This window comes from Corapipo altera, unplaced genomic scaffold (genome assembly GCF_003945725.1).
Source record: "Corapipo altera isolate COAL_440 unplaced genomic scaffold, ASM394572v1 78, whole genome shotgun sequence".
Lineage (NCBI taxonomy): Eukaryota > Metazoa > Chordata > Aves > Passeriformes > Pipridae > Corapipo > Corapipo altera.
Window position 1 is genome coordinate 8,395,703 of NW_020884904.1, and position 18,322 is coordinate 8,414,024.

At 46.6% G+C, this 18,322-nt stretch overlaps 2 protein-coding genes across 4 annotated transcripts in view; one reads left to right on the forward strand and one right to left on the reverse strand.

Annotated features, from left to right (window-relative positions):
* Window positions 1–533: 533 nt before the first annotated feature.
* LOC113950837 (proteoglycan 4-like) lies at window positions 534–17,244 on the forward strand. Of its 3 annotated transcripts, none has more exons than XR_003528898.1 (3): window positions 534–718; window positions 6,423–6,552; window positions 14,531–14,551. XR_003528898.1 is itself a non-coding variant. In XM_027651115.1 (3 exons), exons 2-3 carry the CDS (start codon window positions 6,532–6,534, stop codon window positions 17,110–17,112), a joined length of 1,668 nt encoding a protein of 555 aa, XP_027506916.1. In that variant the 5' UTR covers window positions 540–718; window positions 6,423–6,531; the 3' UTR covers window positions 17,113–17,244. The 3 variants fall into 3 exon arrangements, 2 of the variants coding, with proteins under 2 accessions (XP_027506916.1, XP_027506917.1); XM_027651115.1 differs by lacking the exon at window positions 14,531–14,551 and adding an exon at window positions 15,466–17,244 and having other exon boundaries at window positions 540–718; XM_027651116.1 differs by lacking the exons at window positions 534–718; window positions 14,531–14,551 and adding exons at window positions 4,674–4,729; window positions 15,466–17,244.
* LSP1 (lymphocyte specific protein 1) overlaps window positions 10,331–18,322 on the reverse strand; it is a 50,032-nt gene continuing 42,040 nt past the window's right edge. The window contains exon 11 of the mRNA XM_027651117.1: window positions 10,331–11,439. The gene's annotated coding sequence lies outside the window, so the exon portion shown is untranslated. The remainder of the gene's footprint in view (window positions 11,440–18,322) is intronic.

The window sequence follows — 18,322 nt, forward strand, 5'->3', positions numbered from 1 at the left end:
AAACCAGCAGTCACAGGCATGTGAGAAGTCAGAGGCACACGGCACATGGGGGTAGGGGGGTTGTGCAAGTGCTGTGCGGTGCACACCCATCTCTCACTAAGACTACCAGGGCTCTGCCACACACCAAGGCTTGAGGAGACCTGGAACTAAAAGTAGGAGAGCAGGAATGCAGCGAAAGAGCTTGGTTGACTCACACCATGCTCAGAGCCTTTTTTAGTATGATATGAAAGCATTATTTAAGTAAGAATTTCTTAGAGAGGGCAAATCCCAGATGGCTGAACCCCACCTAGTATCCTCCAGGTGCCTGGAGTGGTTTTGCTGCCTGAGCTCCCTCCACAGTTGCACAGCTATTCCAGCAGAGGATTGCAGTGCCTTGCACAACCCTCTGGTTCATGGTTTCCATTTCACTAAATCTCACAGGCTTCAGCTTCCCATCCCTTTCCTCCCGCCCCTCTCCCCTTGGCAGGGTTCCCCAGCAATGCAGTGTGTGCCCTCCAGTGTGTCTGGCAGCTCCAGCACCCCCTTTCTCCCAGCCCGTAGGAGCAGAGGAAAAACTTTGGGAGCTGCAGGGCAAGCGATATTTTTGGCCCAGGTCACAGATTGATTCCTGCCCACTCTTTCCCTGCTGCTTGCAAGAAAGGGTTCCTACCGAGGATGTAGAGACAAGTTTTTAAAGCTGTGGAGTAGGAGCACAGCATTGCAGCCTCCCATTCACCAGGTAACATGCACGAGCTAAAATCTCTCCGGCTTGCGTTCTCCAACTGTCCAGCAGCTTATTCCCTCGCCTCCCTTCTGCAACCCAGCTCCAGCCAATGCTTTTGTTACTTGTCAGGTGGGAGGGGGACATTGTATCCATCCTCAGCACCCTCGCTTCATGTGGGAGTTTGCCGGGTGGGGGAGGCGGGGAGGGCACCCGCGCTGCCGAGGAGAGAGCAGCGTGTGCGTGGGAACAGGCGGCCGGACCTGGTATCATCACCTCCACTCCCCCTCCCCAGACCTGTTGAAAGCACTAACACAGCAAACCAGCTTTCACGCTGTATTTTCAGCACCAACCAGTCAAGAAGTGGTATCTTCCACTGGCTAATTTTCCTCAGGTGCTCCACCAGCTGGGCACATCTCCAAGAAATACCGTATTTGCCCAAACTAGCAGCAGAGTGGGGACATATGGGGGGGAGAGTGTCCCAGCTGTTTCTCCTTTTATATTTGCGGTGGACCCAGTTTGGCAATGGCATTCACCAGTCTCCTTTGCCTGCCTGCCAGTTACAGGCTGTCCCTGCTGCTGGTGGGGCATCATGACTCAGTGCCAAGGACTGGATCAATCAGTTAGAAAGAAACTGTGTGTGTGCAAGTGAATGCGAAGCCTGGCCTTACACCGGGGTGGCTCTCAGCAGGTGTGGACCTGAACGCTCCTGTGGGTCCATCTGGCCCACCTGCTGCCAGATATTTGGCAGGGGCAGCGTGAGCATCTTGCAGGGTTGCACAGCCTCCACCACAGCAGTGCTGCTCATGCACACTGGTAGGGGAGTGCTCCACATCACTCAAATTTTGTTCTAAGCATCTTCACAAATGTGACATTGATACAAGCGATGGGAGGGACAGGTAACCAGACTCTTCTCTCTGCCACAGCTCTCTTTTCAAATAGATGAGATGCAAACATTGCAGCCTGCAGTATCCTCTCAGTTCTTGTGCTCAGCTCAGTTCCTCACCTGGACATGCCAGGCAACTGCTCCAGACAACATTCGTCTTTACATCATACATCATGTCCATGCTCTGTCTTCGCCACCACCACCCCCTGTGAGCATGGCACTTCTGCTTAGTACTGTCCCAAAAGACATCTGTGCATCCCATGGGTTGCTTCTGTCAAGAGCGCTCAGTGTCCATGTTATGCATCTTGTTTCCAGTCCCAGCATGATCTGGTTCCCTCTTCTCATGGGACTGAGGGTACCTTCTCCATCCCTCTGGAAAGAGAGCTTGTCTAATGCACACGTCTTCCTTTTGCTCTGCTGTAGCCTTGTTCACAACCAAGGCTCATTCCACACAGCCCAATTTATGTTTGTCCTTTCTTCCCTTTGTGGGTCTCTCTATCCCCTTCAGCACGTGATTATAATCTTCTCCAACATCTGTTTCATGCCTTAGTTGCATACTTTGTGCTTTTCACACACTCCCTATGTCAACTCCTTATTTCACCTCTCTATACCATCACACAGCAACTTCGTTCACAACCTCTGACATTTTCATCATCAGCTTTGTCTCTCTTTACTATAGATTCTCCTGCTCCAGGATTTATATTTTGTGCTGTCTTGACATCATCTCTTCCCCCTGCATCAGCAGCAAGGTTAATGGGACTGTCACAGCACAGCCACACCCTAGAGAGTGAGCAAACCACCACCAACTACCTCCCAGTCCCTACTGATCACATGGACAAGATGAGGGAGGGATGATCCCAGCTGTGGCTGCACACCTACTGAAAGCTATTCCATTTTGTTAGGTGGGTGTGCAGCAAGCACCTGTCATTGGAGAAGCCCTTCTCACCAGGTGCCAGGTTAGGAGACAGCACCAAGGCCAAAGAGCAAATGCAGGTCACAGACACGAACCAGCATCTCAAACCACAAAAAGTCCATCTGCCTGCTGACCTCAAGCCCGAGCCTGGCATACTTTTACAGTGACAGCATCCCCAGCTGGGAGAGGATACAGCAAACCAGTGTTCCTCCTTGAACAGGAACTGGAGGCTGGGGCAGAGATCTAGACAAGTATCTGCCAGGTAACCTAGTCCAGTGTCACATTTCTTCTTGGTAGGTAGGAACACCCAGACTGGTTATTTGAGATGGGCCACAGGAATTTATTGCAGTGCAGGGCCACTTGTAGGGAAGCTGTAATCAGCCCTTCCAGTCTTTTCTGCCTATTGGTTGACCTATTGAAGCAGCCAGTGCTCTCAGGGGAGATGCCTTTAAATAAAATTCACACACATTAGCATGATAATTTTATAAACTGCGTAAAGATGGGCACTTTGGCCAAATACTTGTGTGTGTGTTTTGTTTGTTTTGGTCTGGTTTTGTTCTCAAAATACCCTTTCCATATTCTCAGTGCACACCAGTCAGTGGGTAGCATTTTCATGGATCATTGCCTCCTAGGGCTCGATAATGCTCAGCCAGTGAGCTGAAAAAGCACTGGAAAAGTTCATCTGAAAACCTCTACAGCCCTGGAAGTCAGAAATCCTACCCACGTTCATTAAAAACTACAGAGTTTGTAAATAAAATCAGCTACATCCTTCCCATAAAACAGGTACTCTTTCACAACCCAGGAGATATCCAATTTCTGAAATAAATGCCTACGCCCATCCACCACCTACTCTCCAATGTTGAACAAATGGATCTAATTCCAAAGCAAACCTTGCTTTGGTCCAGAAGTCAGGAAAGAGGACCTCCTGAAATGCTTCCTTAGCCAATCTTGCCCATGACTGCACTTACACCTTCACACTAGAGCTACAGAGGAACTTTCACTGACACCTTTCATTGAAAAATGGTTAGAGTTATCCAAAGTGAATTTATTTATAAGGAAAATGTGTTTTACTTGAGTTGTTTCATCATTCACAGTCAGAATGTTTATTCCCCTTCCTCTCCAAAGTTATTTGAATGCTTTCAAAAAAACATGTTTTACTTTTTTGCATGATACAGATATTCTGGTTTTGGCATGTTTGTTCACTTATACAGACATTAGCCTTGAAATAATTGGAGGTATCCAGAAAAATGTGTTGATTAAGCTGACCAGGAAAGGTGGAGATGTGTGTTTCTGTTTTGTGACACTCAATTATAAACATTTTACCATGATTCAGGGTAGGTGGGAAATGGGAATCACAAAAGCCATTTGGTAAGGGAAAGTAAATTTTTTATCCAGTTCCCCCCACACCCTTTCTTCTCTTTATCCTCTCCCAGAGAAAGGATAAAGAGTGGGGGTTAATCAACAGTTCAAGGTTAGAGTAGATGCCCTGTGTTCACTGAACACTCTTTCCAAGTTAATCGAAATAGCTGTCAATAAAAAGGCAGATCAGATAGTGGCTAAGTACATTCAGAGAAAGGACAGAATATATATATAATTAATTAATTTCTGTTCCTGGGTAAAATCTAATGATTGATTTTATGCAGCCAGTCAAGCAGAGATCAAAATAGCTTTAAACTTTATGGTCAGCTCCTCTAAGTATCAGCAGACCATTGTCATTTTACTGGGGCTAACAGGATCCTGAGGAATGTGAAACAACTCAAATGGGCTGAGCAAAGACCATCTTTCCCCCCTGGGTCCTCTAATATCACCTGCATGGCATTTGGGCTCAGGATCTCTGTCCTTGGCTGTCTCTTGTTTTCCCAGAAGTGACCTGGTGCAGTGTTTACCACACCCAGTGATGCACCTCTTGCAGCAGTTGCTCAGATACAGGGGAGAGCAAATAGTTGCCAAGTTGTGGGTTTACCTACCTGAATATTGGAAGGTGGCTGGGGAACCTCAGGGTGCCAATGCCTTTTCCTGATGGTGGCTTCATGACATCTCAAAGGTTCAGGGGCATAAAAAGGAGAATAAAGGGCAACAACCAAGCTTTCTCTTATTAATGATCAAATTACCTATGCATGCCTCCATCCATCTTCCTGTTACTGCTTTTCTCCTACTTGCATCTGGTGGGAGGGAACCAATCAATACTTCCGTGGAGGACTCGAGTATGTCATCCCTTCTGTGAAACTGGGTAGGTAGGAAAATCTGTTCCTTTCTTATCTCTTCTTAGCCTGTAAGAGCAGAAACTCTACATCTTTTCATAAGAAACAGGAAGTGATCTGGACACTTCCTACTTCAGCACGGGCAAACATAAGCTCACCCTTCGCATCATTCATACAGTGCATCCTGCAAACACATGCATTAGACTGGTGTGGTTTCAGTGGTGATAGCAGCAGAGCAGGGTACAAGGTATCCCTGGGCATTTTTAAAATCTTTTGAAATATTCTTATTCATAATGGGGGTTCTATGTTTCCTGTTGGGTTGGCTCTGGTTGTTACTGAGTTTTTTTCCAGCAACATTTTCAGTGTTGGAGACACACAGAGTCACTAGTGCTCCTAAAAGACAAGAGCAGTTTTGAGACATTGAAGTCATCAGTCAAAGAGGATTTAATTGCATTAGGGTATTTGCATGAAGGATCAAGCACCTATCCCCAATCCTTCCAGAGGTCTGCACTGCACTAAGGAACAGCATGTCCTACAGAGCCAGGCATGAGCTCATCAGTCATCAGGGAGGCAGAGAGGGAGAAAGCAAATGGAGAGCTCACCTCCAACACCAACCCAGAATTACCAGCATATACATCCCTGATGAGAACTGGTCTCATCAGATGGGCCACAACCCTCATGGATGCAGGAAATGCTTTGCTACCTTGATCCAAAACAGAGTAACTCCAAGTCAGATTAGAGATATATTAGCACAGGGGGTCAGTGAGCAACAAGGCTTAGCAGTGTGGGACTGGAGAAGCAGCAAGAATTTGCCTTCAGAGCTGGCTTTGTGGTACAGCTCACCAGCATCTCAAAAGCCACATTAAACAGGCCAAGGTTAACCTGAGTGTAAAGGTGCTTTGTAAACCTCCAGGAAAGTGCTCTTATATGTCCCCATCTTCCCGTGAGTATATTTAACCTCCCACCTACCTTCACATCAACACATAAAGGCTTCTGAAAGGCTGTGAAAAAACAAAGCCCAACCTGGGAAGTCAGCTGGAAAAAGAGATGAAATTTCCCGAGGCCAAGAGGCAGTAGATAACTGCATAGTGTCTGGGTAACTCACAGGTTATCCAGGACAAAGTCAGGCATTGGTGCCACGCTTATCAGCTCACTTAAGCGGTCTTGGCCCAGATCTTTGAGTCAAACTGCACACAAACGCCCTCGACCAAAATTCACCATACTAATCAACTCCAAACCTCCTCTGACCCCAGTGCAGCATTTTCTGCACTTGTACTCCCTGCATATAAGCATGTCCCTCGCCAGGAACAAGCAGGGACAGAGCCAGCATTTGCTTTCTTCTGTTATTGGGAAGGTAACAACCAAAGCACAGCTCCAAATTTGCATTTAGCAACCCTGACTTCTGCAAAACAGTGAATCTGACAGCCAACTTGAAAAGCCTCCAACTGGTTTTATTGCCTGGAGCTACTCTGCTAGAATAGCTGTCCTGGCAACATCACCATCATCTGCCCTTCACGTCTCCAGTACTTGAGATGCTGAACTTCGCAGGGCGAAAGTTAGGAGCATGCAGTGGTGTTACTTGATAGCCCTTCTTCATGCTAATTTTAGGTGATGGAAATTTTCATGCTTTGAAAAAGTCCCTTTATTTATTTTTGAGAAACTGCTTGTACTTACTGGCTACCATAAACACTTTTCCATCTGGTGTTTTGAACTTACCTACAGGGCTCTAAAAATCACAAGAAACCAGCACCTGACATGATCTTGAAGGAACCTGTTAATTTTGTAAACTGGACCGAGTAACACGATGCACCCAACATGCAAATGATTTCAAATGGAAAGAAATTACACATCAGTAAGTAGTGAATTTCTTTTTCCTTCAGTCAATATTGATTTTTGTGGTAGATTCTTTCTCCATCACTTGTTTGCTTTTGGAGATGTGCTCACTGCATCTGCTTTAGACATCTAATCTCTGGGATTCAGGAGACCATCCTTGGAGACCCTAGATCTAGGCTAAATGTGTCTCCAAAGATAAGGGATCAGGCTTGACCATTCAAGACATGGCCTGGGTTTCACCCTCAGACTATTTACACACAAATGGATGAGACAGTCTGACAGTGAGAATGAAGACTGAGCAACAGGATGGGAGCCAGGACCAATGCCTGAAGCTGCTGTTTTGGGGTGTCCCCAGAGGAGGTGAGCAAGGCAGGACACCAGTCAAAGTGTTCACAGCAACCACTCACACTCTCTCCACAACCATGGGGAAGACCTCCGTACCCAACCAAGCACCTCTGATTGAGTAATTACACTTGCAATTTGCTGCTTTCATGCTTTAGAGTGCTTGCTCATATAAATCCCAATGATATCTCCCCCTTACTTTGCTTCAACCTCCCCCCCATTCTTCCCCTCATCCTCAGAAGCCCCAAGTCCATGACACTTTTTTCTACTTATTTGAAGAACGAAGAATGCATGTCTTTAGCATTGCTAAACCACCATTACTTAACAAGAAGAGATGAAACACCTTTCTGAAAATTTGTGATCTAAATCAAATCATTCCACTGCAACCAAAACCCCAAGGGGACTCAATGCAAAAGCACAGGAAAATCACCTCAGGTCTGTCTCATTATCAGGACCCTTGTAATGGGTTATCATTACTGAAGTAAATGATAGCTCTAATCGCACTTCCTGTCAACATGAGATTCATTCTTTACCTGCTTTAAAATACATACATGTGTACATACGTATGTACGTAATGCAGTATCAGGGAAAGTGTGTTGAGCTGCCAAGAATTACCAATAGGCCAACCTCAGAACCTTGTTCAGCAGCATATGAGCTGCCACCTCATTATTTATAGCTGCCCTGCTCTTTAAACTTGTTTATTTTCCTTCCTGAAGGTGGTTGTGGCAGGAGGCAAAGCTCTGACATTCAGGCTCAGGTGTCTCTGAGGCTGACCTTTCTTTCAAAGAGCAGAAACTGCAGACACATTTCAAGGAACAAACTCATTTGGAAATTCTAAACTCTTGTGTCCATTGCTTTGCTCTAGGCCCAGTGCAGAGCTGCGACGGTTAAGCAGAGATCTGTTAATTAGTGAGTACATTTACATAAGGATGGACATAAATATGAGCCTATAATTATTTTATACCTGAAAAGACTACTAGATGAAGTCCAGTCCCCAGTCTCAAGGCAGAACAAGTGCTGCATAAAAACATAACATCCAAAAGAGACTTGAGTTTTCCACCAGATAAGCTTTCCCCATGTTTAAATAATACTGGTTTATGGCCTGCAGGAAACAGGCACTGCAATGTTTTTCAATTCCATCTTGCAAACACTCGTGTAGAACCATCTGTTAAACCCTGTTGGGAAAAAAAGCAGCCCTGAACCCTGCCACAAGCAGCACATTCCAGTATTACCATAGCCCTCCACATTTATTTCAGAGCAGATGCTGTAAGGATGTTCCCCTTCTGCATAATCTAGCCAAGATGAAGAAGGAACTGCAGTGAACCAACACCTTGAGGGGTGCCTCAAGATCAGAGCAGTGACATAGGGATTCCAGCTACTCTTTGAACACTGCCAGCCTGTCAAGGGGATGGTAATTTGGGGTAACATGGCAGCACAGGGGACAGGGACCCAGGCAGCCAGCAGATACAGGGCCCAGGAAAGCATCAGTCTTCCCCACCAGCCTCTGAGTGTAAACCTAACCCTGCAAGAAAGACTCACTCAGTGCCTCAGTTTGTCCTTATGCTCAGAATACAGCAGTCCCAGGAGCAGACTGAGCAAAGGTGTCATAATGAAAGCCTCTGACATGCCAGTGCTGCAAAAAACACAGTGGTGTGAAAATTGAACATAGGAAAGATATGGAGTGGCCAGCTACAGAGTAAGACCAGACTGGTTGCTGCTATAGAGGGGCACCAGCCTGCTGTCCTTTGCTCACATGAGCGGGGCAAGTCCCCAGAAGCCCCTCCTAGGAGGGCAGAGGTCCCAGAGATGAGCAGAAGAGCTGGAAGCAGGAGGGCTTTGCAAAGGTCACAGTGTAACTTCACACCACACACAGTGGTCTCTCCACAGCAAATTCACCTGTGGGAGCTTTTCATTTCAGCAAGACATGAGCAGAAGCACTTCACCGATGCCATGTTTTCTTGTGAAGGGAGCAAGTGAAGTTCCTAGAGTTTGCTGCTGAGGGGAGAAATGAGTCTTCATCCCCTCTTAAATACTAACATGCACATCCAGTATAGCTGGGCTGCAGCATCCTTTTTTCTATTTTTTTTTTGGGTGGTGGTGGTGGGAGGTTTCACCATTCTGGTAACCCCTCTGCCACTCCCACCACCATGTGCACAACATGTTACTTTGGGAGGAGAAACAGCACATCATAAAGTTAATTTAACTGTGCAAACATTTCCCCTGGCACATATAAGTACCTCATAAAGAGCTACACACATCTGTTCCAAGCCAGGTCTTTCCCTGGTGCCTGACCACCACTAGAGAGCTCTGGTCTCCTATAACCTGCTCACTTCTCTGCTGTGACCAGAACCTGAATTACAGCAGTTGTTTATTGAAACCACACCTAGATCCAAGTGGGCTTTAAGTGGAAAAAACATACTTCACAAATAACCCTCCTTAGAGAAGGACTCTCACAGAAGCAGCCTCTAGGGCCTTGTCTGCGCTCTCCAAACTGGCAGGACACAGGAATAGTAGCTGGAGAACTTTGTAGCCATCTTTTCCTCCAGTCAGCCACAAAACAAGAGTTGAAAAATTGCTGCAGCCAGTTTGTACACATGCAAAGTAGTGCTGTTTTCACCTCAAGCCAGGATATCTCTATACCCCACACTACTACTGCTCCAGCCTCACTGGAAAATCCCAGAATGGCAGAGGAAGGGCTTAAGGGAAGATGGGGCCAGATGGTGTCCATGCTCCTCAGTGCTCTAAGGAACACAGACTCCTTGAATTCCTACCTCCAGGAGCTAAAGCAGAGGATGGAGAGGACAAGGGTACCAATAAGCAGAAAGATAAGAGCAACAAGTGGTATCTGAAAACTTTCTTCTTCCTAACACTTTAGGAAAGCACAGGTAAGGACAGCAGAAACTCTTTACTGCCACAAGTAATAAAAGTGTTATTACTTGGAAGGTCATCTCCATAAAAAGGTTTTTCATGAAATGGTTCCAAAGAGAGTCATCAACTCATTAGCGTGCTGGGTTCCAGTACAGACAGCTATATTGACCTTATCAAAGCTGGATAGGCAGGCTAGACAGGGTTTGTGTTGGTTTTTTTTTTAACAAACTGACATCACCAGTGATTTTGGATGAAGACTGATGTTCCTCTGGTCTACTACCTGGGGAGGTAAGCTCTGTGCTTCTAGCCAACCACACCCTAGAAGTCTCTACATGCTGCTCCATCTCTCACCCAAACTCCTTCCTGTTTTACAGTCAATTACCCCCCACCCCCCCCATGAAAAATGCAGCAAAATGACAAGTATCTAAATGGGGCAGGAACACAGAAATCCCCTTTCCGGCATATGTCAAGCTTCTTTTCCTCTTGCCACTGAGCCTCATGTTTCTTCTCCTCCACCTTACACTCAAGCAGGGACTTGCAAGGTCTTGGAAGACAGCTTTGCTGCAGAAACTCCTACACGAACAAAATTCTCAGAGTTGCCATCATTACAACATCATCTTCAAATTTTATTAAATGCTTGTAAAAAAAGGAAAATTCAGGAGGCACAAAATTTAAGCAGAAAGCACACTGATGCAGGAGGAGAGACAAGCTGTCCTCCCTCCAGGAGAGTAGAAACAACTTGCAAAATTATGATGACATGGAAGAGAGTAGGAAGAAGATTTTAAAGAGGGGATGGGGGACATGTTAACACCACAAAGTATGAAGGAGTGGGAGAGTTCAGAAACAGCCCTAGGAGCTAATTTGCACTTTCCCAGAGAAGGGAGATAATACCAGTGGTCAGCACTCCTCATGCCTGGGAAAGGAGACCTCCAACCCATCTTATATAGGTAGCAGCTATTTGAAACAAAGCTGCTATTGCCACTGTTGAGACAGAAAAGTGGCAGGAACATTTTGGCATGGGTAACTGTGACTAAAGGATGATCTGGGAACTAAAGAAAAAAAAACAGGACTAAGTTGAAAGTGATTTGATGTACACAGAGAAACCAACAGATGGAAGTCCCTCAAAACAGATGTTGTAGAGGGACAGAGGTTGCATTGTAAACAGGGGAAGACCTTACCCACAGCTGGCACCAACAGGGTGACAAGTGGTCCTTGCACTCTCCTTACACTCTCCGTGCAGTTTTTTCACACTCACAATCTGCTCATTGCCCTCCTTTCAAACACCAATTCTTTTACCAGGTTACTGTTGCGCGCTCTCTCTGCCACCACGGGCCACAAAAGGAGAAAATCATCACATAGCAAAAGCCTTGCCTGCTCAGTAGAGCAGCAGATCACTCTCTTCCAACACTTGAGAGGGAACAGAGCCACAGCCTCCCATCTCCATAGCAGAGAGAGATAAAAAAAAAAAAAGCCAAAGAATCACATAGAAGGTTAAAACAGGGATAGATTTTGCCAGCTGATATAGTTCCTTTCTTCCATCTGAAGGCAGTGTGGGGTATTGCTCACACCCCAAGAGGAGTCAGGCTGTACCAAAGCAGACTGACATCAGCCAGAAGAGAAACATCCTTCAATTATCTTCTGTGGAGCAGAGGAAAGAGTGGCATTGAGGGTTGCATTGAGCCAGGACCAAGCTCACCTGCAAGACAAGAAAATAACAAGGTTATGGATACCATTTGACCTCTCATGAGCAATACCATGGGCTGCATCTTGTCTAGCAATTACAGGTGGTTTTCTCCCACCCACTTTCACAAAGCCCAGTCAAAGTCCACCATTCTGGGAATGTCCATGCTCATGGCAGAGTAGATGCCAAGGGCTGCACGCCCAGCAGAGGTCACAGCTGCACTTCTGCCAAGCTGTCTCCCACTCCAAAAAGGAGAAGATTAGCAGGTTTGCTCCCAAGCCCAAGAAAGCCACTAGAGCAGAGTATGTTCCTACAGCCCCTGGCAGCCACAGCTCGGTTTGGGACCATCTGCAGTGGTGTTGGGTTCCTGCAGCTCTCCATCTGCTCCACGCACAACAGCTGGTGCAGTCAAGGGACTCCAGGACACAAATGAGTTTTCCATCACTTGATAAATGATTTTCGCATGCTGACACTCTCCCCACTAATCCTGATTTGGGGCTGATTCCAGATGGAGTGAAGTCAGGACAACAGTTGGGGTCCAAGTGTGGGTGACCACACATCCACCCATGGGCACTCAACCACCAGCAAGGAAACTTAACCCTTTGAAAGCCTCTTGACTTCTATCTTTATTTCCTTCCAGCTTATCACAAACCCACACAAGTTTCTCAGGCAGTACTTCCCCCATTGTCCATGAGTTTTCCACTGGTAATAAAGCAAGCCTGAGTGTCCCTTTGTCCCATAATGAAGCAAAAACAAGGGGGGAAATCTTGCTTGTTGCAGAATTTCTCCTGAGCACACAAAGCTCGGAAGGTGGCTCAAACAAAGCCAAGCATGACAGGGAAGGCAAATAAATTAACAGCTGATTTCCTTTTGCTGTCCCTTAGCATCTCTCTGCCTCACTAGTCAAGCACAGAGACTCCAATACAGTCACATGCCATGGAAATTACTACACACCACAAGGTCTCCAAGATCCACAGTACAGCAGGTTTCAAGTCAGATGGGATGCTGAGACAGTAGCAAGAGTGATTTCAAGAACACAGACTACTATAAGAGAACAAATCTTGATGTTATAGGGCACAAAGCAACCTCTAACTTCAGGAACAGAAGGAAAACCTTCCTCGTGCATGCATATTGTATCTAAACTTCCCACACCAAGAATCCCCATGCCCTCCTGTGTAGCATCTGGCAGTTTGCAGCAAATCCCAGGCAAGATCCTTCTCTGACTCATGTGGGAAGCTGCATTTTTCTGGGGTGCAGCAGTCCATGGGACAAGCAAAGCACTCAGTGAGCTGATCAGTGGTTGGGAAGTTTGCTGCCCTACCTCATTAGTATTCCCAATACAAGCCTGAAGCAGGTCAACCTTATAAATCTGGTTTAACAGTGCTGCTAGACTATAGCTCATCTTGTAGTACAAGCTGTCCATGGGACCACATTAAACAGGAGCAGATTAAATCATTCCACAGTAAATCCTACCATCAGATGCATGTACTTGCTCCCCCTTCAGCAGATTTAAGAAAAAGCACAAAAAACCTCAGCAAGCAATTAGCAACTCCTACACAGACAGAGCCAGAATGGCATTGCACAAAAAAAAAAAAAAAGTACATAGCCCTCCAACAGACATTTTGGCTTTCTGACCCAGAAGAATGTAAAATATCCATGAAATTGGGAAGGAGAGCAGGTATATGATGAAGAATGGAGTCTCAGCCATTTTTGGGGACAATGCAGACTTGCTTCTAAGAGTAGCTCTTAGAACAAAGCAAACCCTAATCCCAGCCTTGTGCCTAAGACATGAAGTTGATAAGACACTAGGAATGCCTGACAGTTGTCACCCCTAGCTGGCACAAATTCCCTCCAAGCCCCCTCACCAAAACTGCAGAAGGTTTCTCATGCCTGCAGCCAAAATAAGTCATAGAATAGTTTGAATAGGACCTTTAGTTGAAAAGGACCTTTAAAGGTCATCTCATCCAATGCCCACACAATGAGCAGGGACATCTTCAACTTGATCAGGCTACTCAAACCCCAACCAACCTGACCTTGAATGTTTTTATGGATGAGGCATCTACCACCTCTCTGGGAAACCTGTTCCAGTGTTTCACCACCCTCACCATAAAAAAGCTTCTTCCTTACATCTAGTCTTAACCATCTCAATTTAAAGCTGTACCCCTTTATCCTATTACTACATACCCTACTAAAAATCTGTCCCTATCTTTCTTATAAGTTCCCTTCACATATTAAAAGGCCACAATAAGGTCTCCCCAGAGCCTTCTCTTCTCCAGGTTGAACAACCCCAACTCTCTCAGCCTGTCCTCATAGGAGTGTTCTATCCCTCTGATCATTTCTGTGGCCCTCCTCTGAACTTGCTCCAACAGATCCATGTCCTTCCTGTACTGAGTGCAGCACTTGCTAGACACTGCCCAGACCCTGCCCACCACAGCCTCTGCTCAGCTCATTCACCACGGTGAGGGCTTGATCTTGAAGAGATGGTGTGTAGTGCTCAAAAGCTTCAAGTGCTTGCATTTGCTGCTGCCTTTTTTTTTTTTAAGAGTCACCCTTCTCTGCTGATTCACAACCAGTTTTGGCAGATACACACCACCTGCTTGCTCAGTTTGGATCACCTTCCCAGCCCAGTGCTGACAGCAGCACTGCAAACCCAAAGCTAACACCAGGCACTGAAGCACAAATAGCTGTTCTGTACTTTTGAGAGTGTGATTCAGGATAGCTTTCCCACACAGTAGGTATCATGCTACACACCTATACTAACCAGAGCAGGTTGGGAGCCACCAGGAACCAAGCAAAACACACATAATAAATAGCCCCTCTGAGCAAGCCTGACATCACTCCAGCCTCCTCTTCCTTATTTCAGGATGCTCAGTTGCATCCACCACCAGGGACTAAGGAGCTCAGTGATTTATACCTCATTTCATAGCAAAACTCAGCAACTCTGTGCTGAGCAAGAGCCAGGATAGAGTCAGATTTCTTTCTAGTGGCTGCCAAAAAGTAACTGCAGGTCAAAGGCTGAGTGTTTGGTGCTCCCCAGCTTGCTCAGGAAGAGAAAGGGGAGAACTGAGAATAGCTGAGAGCAGCAGTCTTTCTATCCCCAGCACAGACCCTTAGCTCCATTGTCAGGAAGTCTGCCCAGTGCTTACCAGAAAGAAGAGGAGATGGTGGTGAGTTAGCAACAGAGCAGGAAAAGCAGCCATGCATCCCCACAGGAGCAGCCCAGTGTTGGCCAAAGGGCTGCAACTGCCATTGGAGATAAGACCTGATCCAGACCACAAGCCACTTGTGTTTCACTGAATAGTAAGTGATAGAGGCAAGAAAGTGGCAAAGCTTCCCAACGGAAAGAGAAAACTTGGTTTTATCTAGAATGGAGTGCAGGAGGAAAGATTTGCCCCTGTGCTCCATGCAGCAAGAAAAGATCAGAAAGTTAGTGCTGTGACAAAGCACTTTCTCACTGATAAATGCAGCTTTTGAGAAGCCCTGCATTTCATGGGGGTGTCTTCAGCCAGATGAAATCAATCAAGGCAAGTGTTGACTTTGACTCAAATGACACATGTAGTTTATGACTGTTCTGTTGTATGTAACATTGTATCAGAGTATTAATAACCAAAATTTGGAAAGCCATGAAACATTCCCAGTTTGTGCCTCTGGAGATGTTTCAAAGCTTCAAGATTTCAGACCCACTTTGTTTCCCCTCAGCGTTTCCTTCCAAATCCCATTAGGGCTTGCCAAGACACGAATGTCTGGGGTCCCAAAGAGCTCTTATTGGATTCTGTGTTAATGCCAGGAGAGGAAGAGCTCCAGATTTGGCAATACAGCTTCCCCCAGTACATCTCTTGCCCTGCCACACCCACCCTCAAGACTGGCTGAGGTTATGTCAGGAGAGTAAGGAAACCAAGACTGATGCTCTTCTCCCACAGTACTTACTCCATACTCATAGCTTTTAGAGAGAGGAAGAGGAGGACTTACCTATGAATGCTTCAGAACCTAGCCCAGGGCTAAGCCCACACCACCTCTAAACTTTGTTCTTTTTTTCCACAGGAAATGACAATGCTGATAACAGTATCATCCTCCATCCAGCCTGCTCCCATCCACCACCACCTTTCTCCTCCTCCCACCCTACCAAAGCCTGGGAAGGACAATGTGCGGCTCCAGCGGCTGCTGAAAAAGGCAGCCAAAAAGAATGCTGTCTTCGCTTCAGAGCAAGCCAAGTCCTTCCGGTCCAGCCTCTCACCTGTGAACGAGGCCAGCCCTGACCAAGAGGAGTACGACGAAAGCACTCCCCCAGCAGAGACCCCTGAAACCACAGCATCCCCCTCCACCAGCCTGCCCACTCACATCTCCATCAGGCCCGTCAACCACTGCGCCCCCTCCCTTTTCCGAAAGAGCAAGCCTTTCACGCTGAAGGTCACTGAGCAGAGGCGCATTGCTGAACATGTCCTGCTCACAACCTCCTCGGCCATGCCCCTGCTACACAAACCAGAGGCTTCCGAGACTACACAGCAGCCAGAAGATGGGGGCTCCCACCTTCCCTCCCCATGTGACCCATCTGTTTTCCCCCAGCCTCCTCCTACCAGTAAAGAAAGGGCACCAGAGGTTACCTATGTCACCAAGGTGAACACTTATTTCCACAGTGTCAAGCCACCAAGGGCTAAGACTCCCACATCAAACCTGACACAAGGAACTGTAAGCCATGAAGACAAAAGGCCTTCTTCCCCAGCACCTCAAACAAGCTGCTCTGAACCATCTCCAGAGCACATACCCACCTCACTTGATGACAGCAACGCCACACTTCCCTTGTTGGAACCTCCCCTCCTTCCTGCTGCAGACACAGAACCTGCTGCAGACACAGAACCTCCTGATCAAGTTCCCAAGCCTGTTCCTATTGAAGAGTCCATCAAGGCCCCTTCACCCAAGCCCAGCACCTCTGATGCCCACACCAATATGCCTACAACTCACGGAAGTGACACCGAAATATCTGGATCAGAGACAGCTCCTGAATTACCCAAGGAAGACAGAGACATCCTAAAACAAACGACATCCAGTGCTCCCTGGAGGCAAGCACGCCCAGCAACAGCAACTCCAGCACAAGTTGATGGTACCGGGTCCACCTCCACAGACACCAAGGCAGAACACATCACTCAAACTCAACTGACCCCCAGCTTACCCAACACCGGCCTTCCCCTCAAAGCTGAGCCAGCACCACCATCAGCAGAAGCAGCAAGACCATCTGGAACCAGTGCCAGTGGCTGGCATCGCCTCAGGAAGCACTTGATGGTACAGCCAGAAGCACCCAGCTTCCCAGAGCCCAAGCCAGAAAAGCTGGAACAGGAGGAAGGGAGTAAAGAGGACACTGCTCAGGCAGTCATCAACCAAGACTGCATGCTGTTTAAATCAAGAGCCATGAAAATGTGGGATGCTATTTTATACCAGGTGACACTCAACAAGGAGACAAAGCAGCAAGCAGAAGAGAAGAAGCCACGGAAGGAAGAAAATGTCTTTCTTCCCCGCCGCTTGCCCATCCTTCTGCATAAGCCACGTTTTGACGCCCGGAAACTGAAGGAACTGGCTACCAAACCCATGACAAAGATCAGCACTGTGTTTGAGCTGAGCCGGTTTAGACCCAAATCAGCTGAGGAGCACACCAAGAGCTTTAACAGAACAGCATCGGGATGGTCAGCCAACTGAAGCCAGGCAGCTCCATGCCTCTGGAGATTCCTACAGGGCACTCAAGCAAGAGAACACCTAGGACCAGGTTTACTGTCCATTGAAGCCAAGTGTAAGGAAAACAAGGAAATTAAATAAAACCCCTCAAAGCCAGCAGCCTCATGCTGCAGGTTTAAGGGCTACTCTCCGTATGTTTATAAGCTTAAGTGTATAACATACCACATCCACAGGTCACAGGAAAACAGGTATGCACTTGTTTTAAACAGAGCCAGCAAGCAGCACTGGATGCAGTAACTGAGAGAAGGGAGGGGAGGGACACAGTGAAGGCAACAAGTTGCCAGTATAAAAAGACCAGTTTAGAGAAGGATAATGGAATCTAAGGGGTTTTGTTGTGTTTATCTAAGACCTATCTTGATCCTGGAAGCAGCAGCAGTTGCAGATGAGATATGAAGGAATCTGGGTTGCTCCACATCTCTAGGGAGTCTTAGAAACCACACACAAAGAGAGTACATACATTTTGAGCTATCTTCTCTATCTCCTCCACTGAAAGTGCACCCCTCACCCATTTGCTGAGAACAAAATAGAAACTCACCCTTTTACCAGCACAGACAAGGGACAGCATAACATATCCCGCTCTCACAAAGCAGTTCCCCTGTCTAACAAAATGGGCATTATCATTTGACATCCTCCTAGGTCAGTCTACTAAATCATAGTGCACAGAAGACTAACTATTTCAGTAATCAAGCTCTGTTACATATTTTACCACGTTTTCTTAAATACAGATGATGGTTTCCATAACTAAACGAGCTTTCTTAAGCACATAGGTATCCAACTCTGTGTATTTAACAAGATGCTGGTTTTTTAGGGGCTCTGCTAACCACATGTAGTCTCATTTTCAAGAGGAACATCATGGTATTTGCCTACCTGCTTGTCCCTGATGTCCTGAAAAAAAGAGAGTATTTAAAGGAAAGTCCCCAGCACTGCCCATCCAAGAGACAGCTGTGCTTTTGAGTATTAGTCACCCTTTGCAACTTCATTGCCAGCAGGTTTATGAGCCTGAAAGCTGGGAGATCAGCTATTTCTGTTTCACAAGGGACTTTGTCATAGGCTAGGGTGTTCCTACACAGCTAATATAGGATTGCCATGTTTAGTCCAAATAGGAAACTCCATACACAGCTCTTTATATTCTTTTTGTGTGCAGAGGATACGGAACTGACCAAAATTTCCTCAA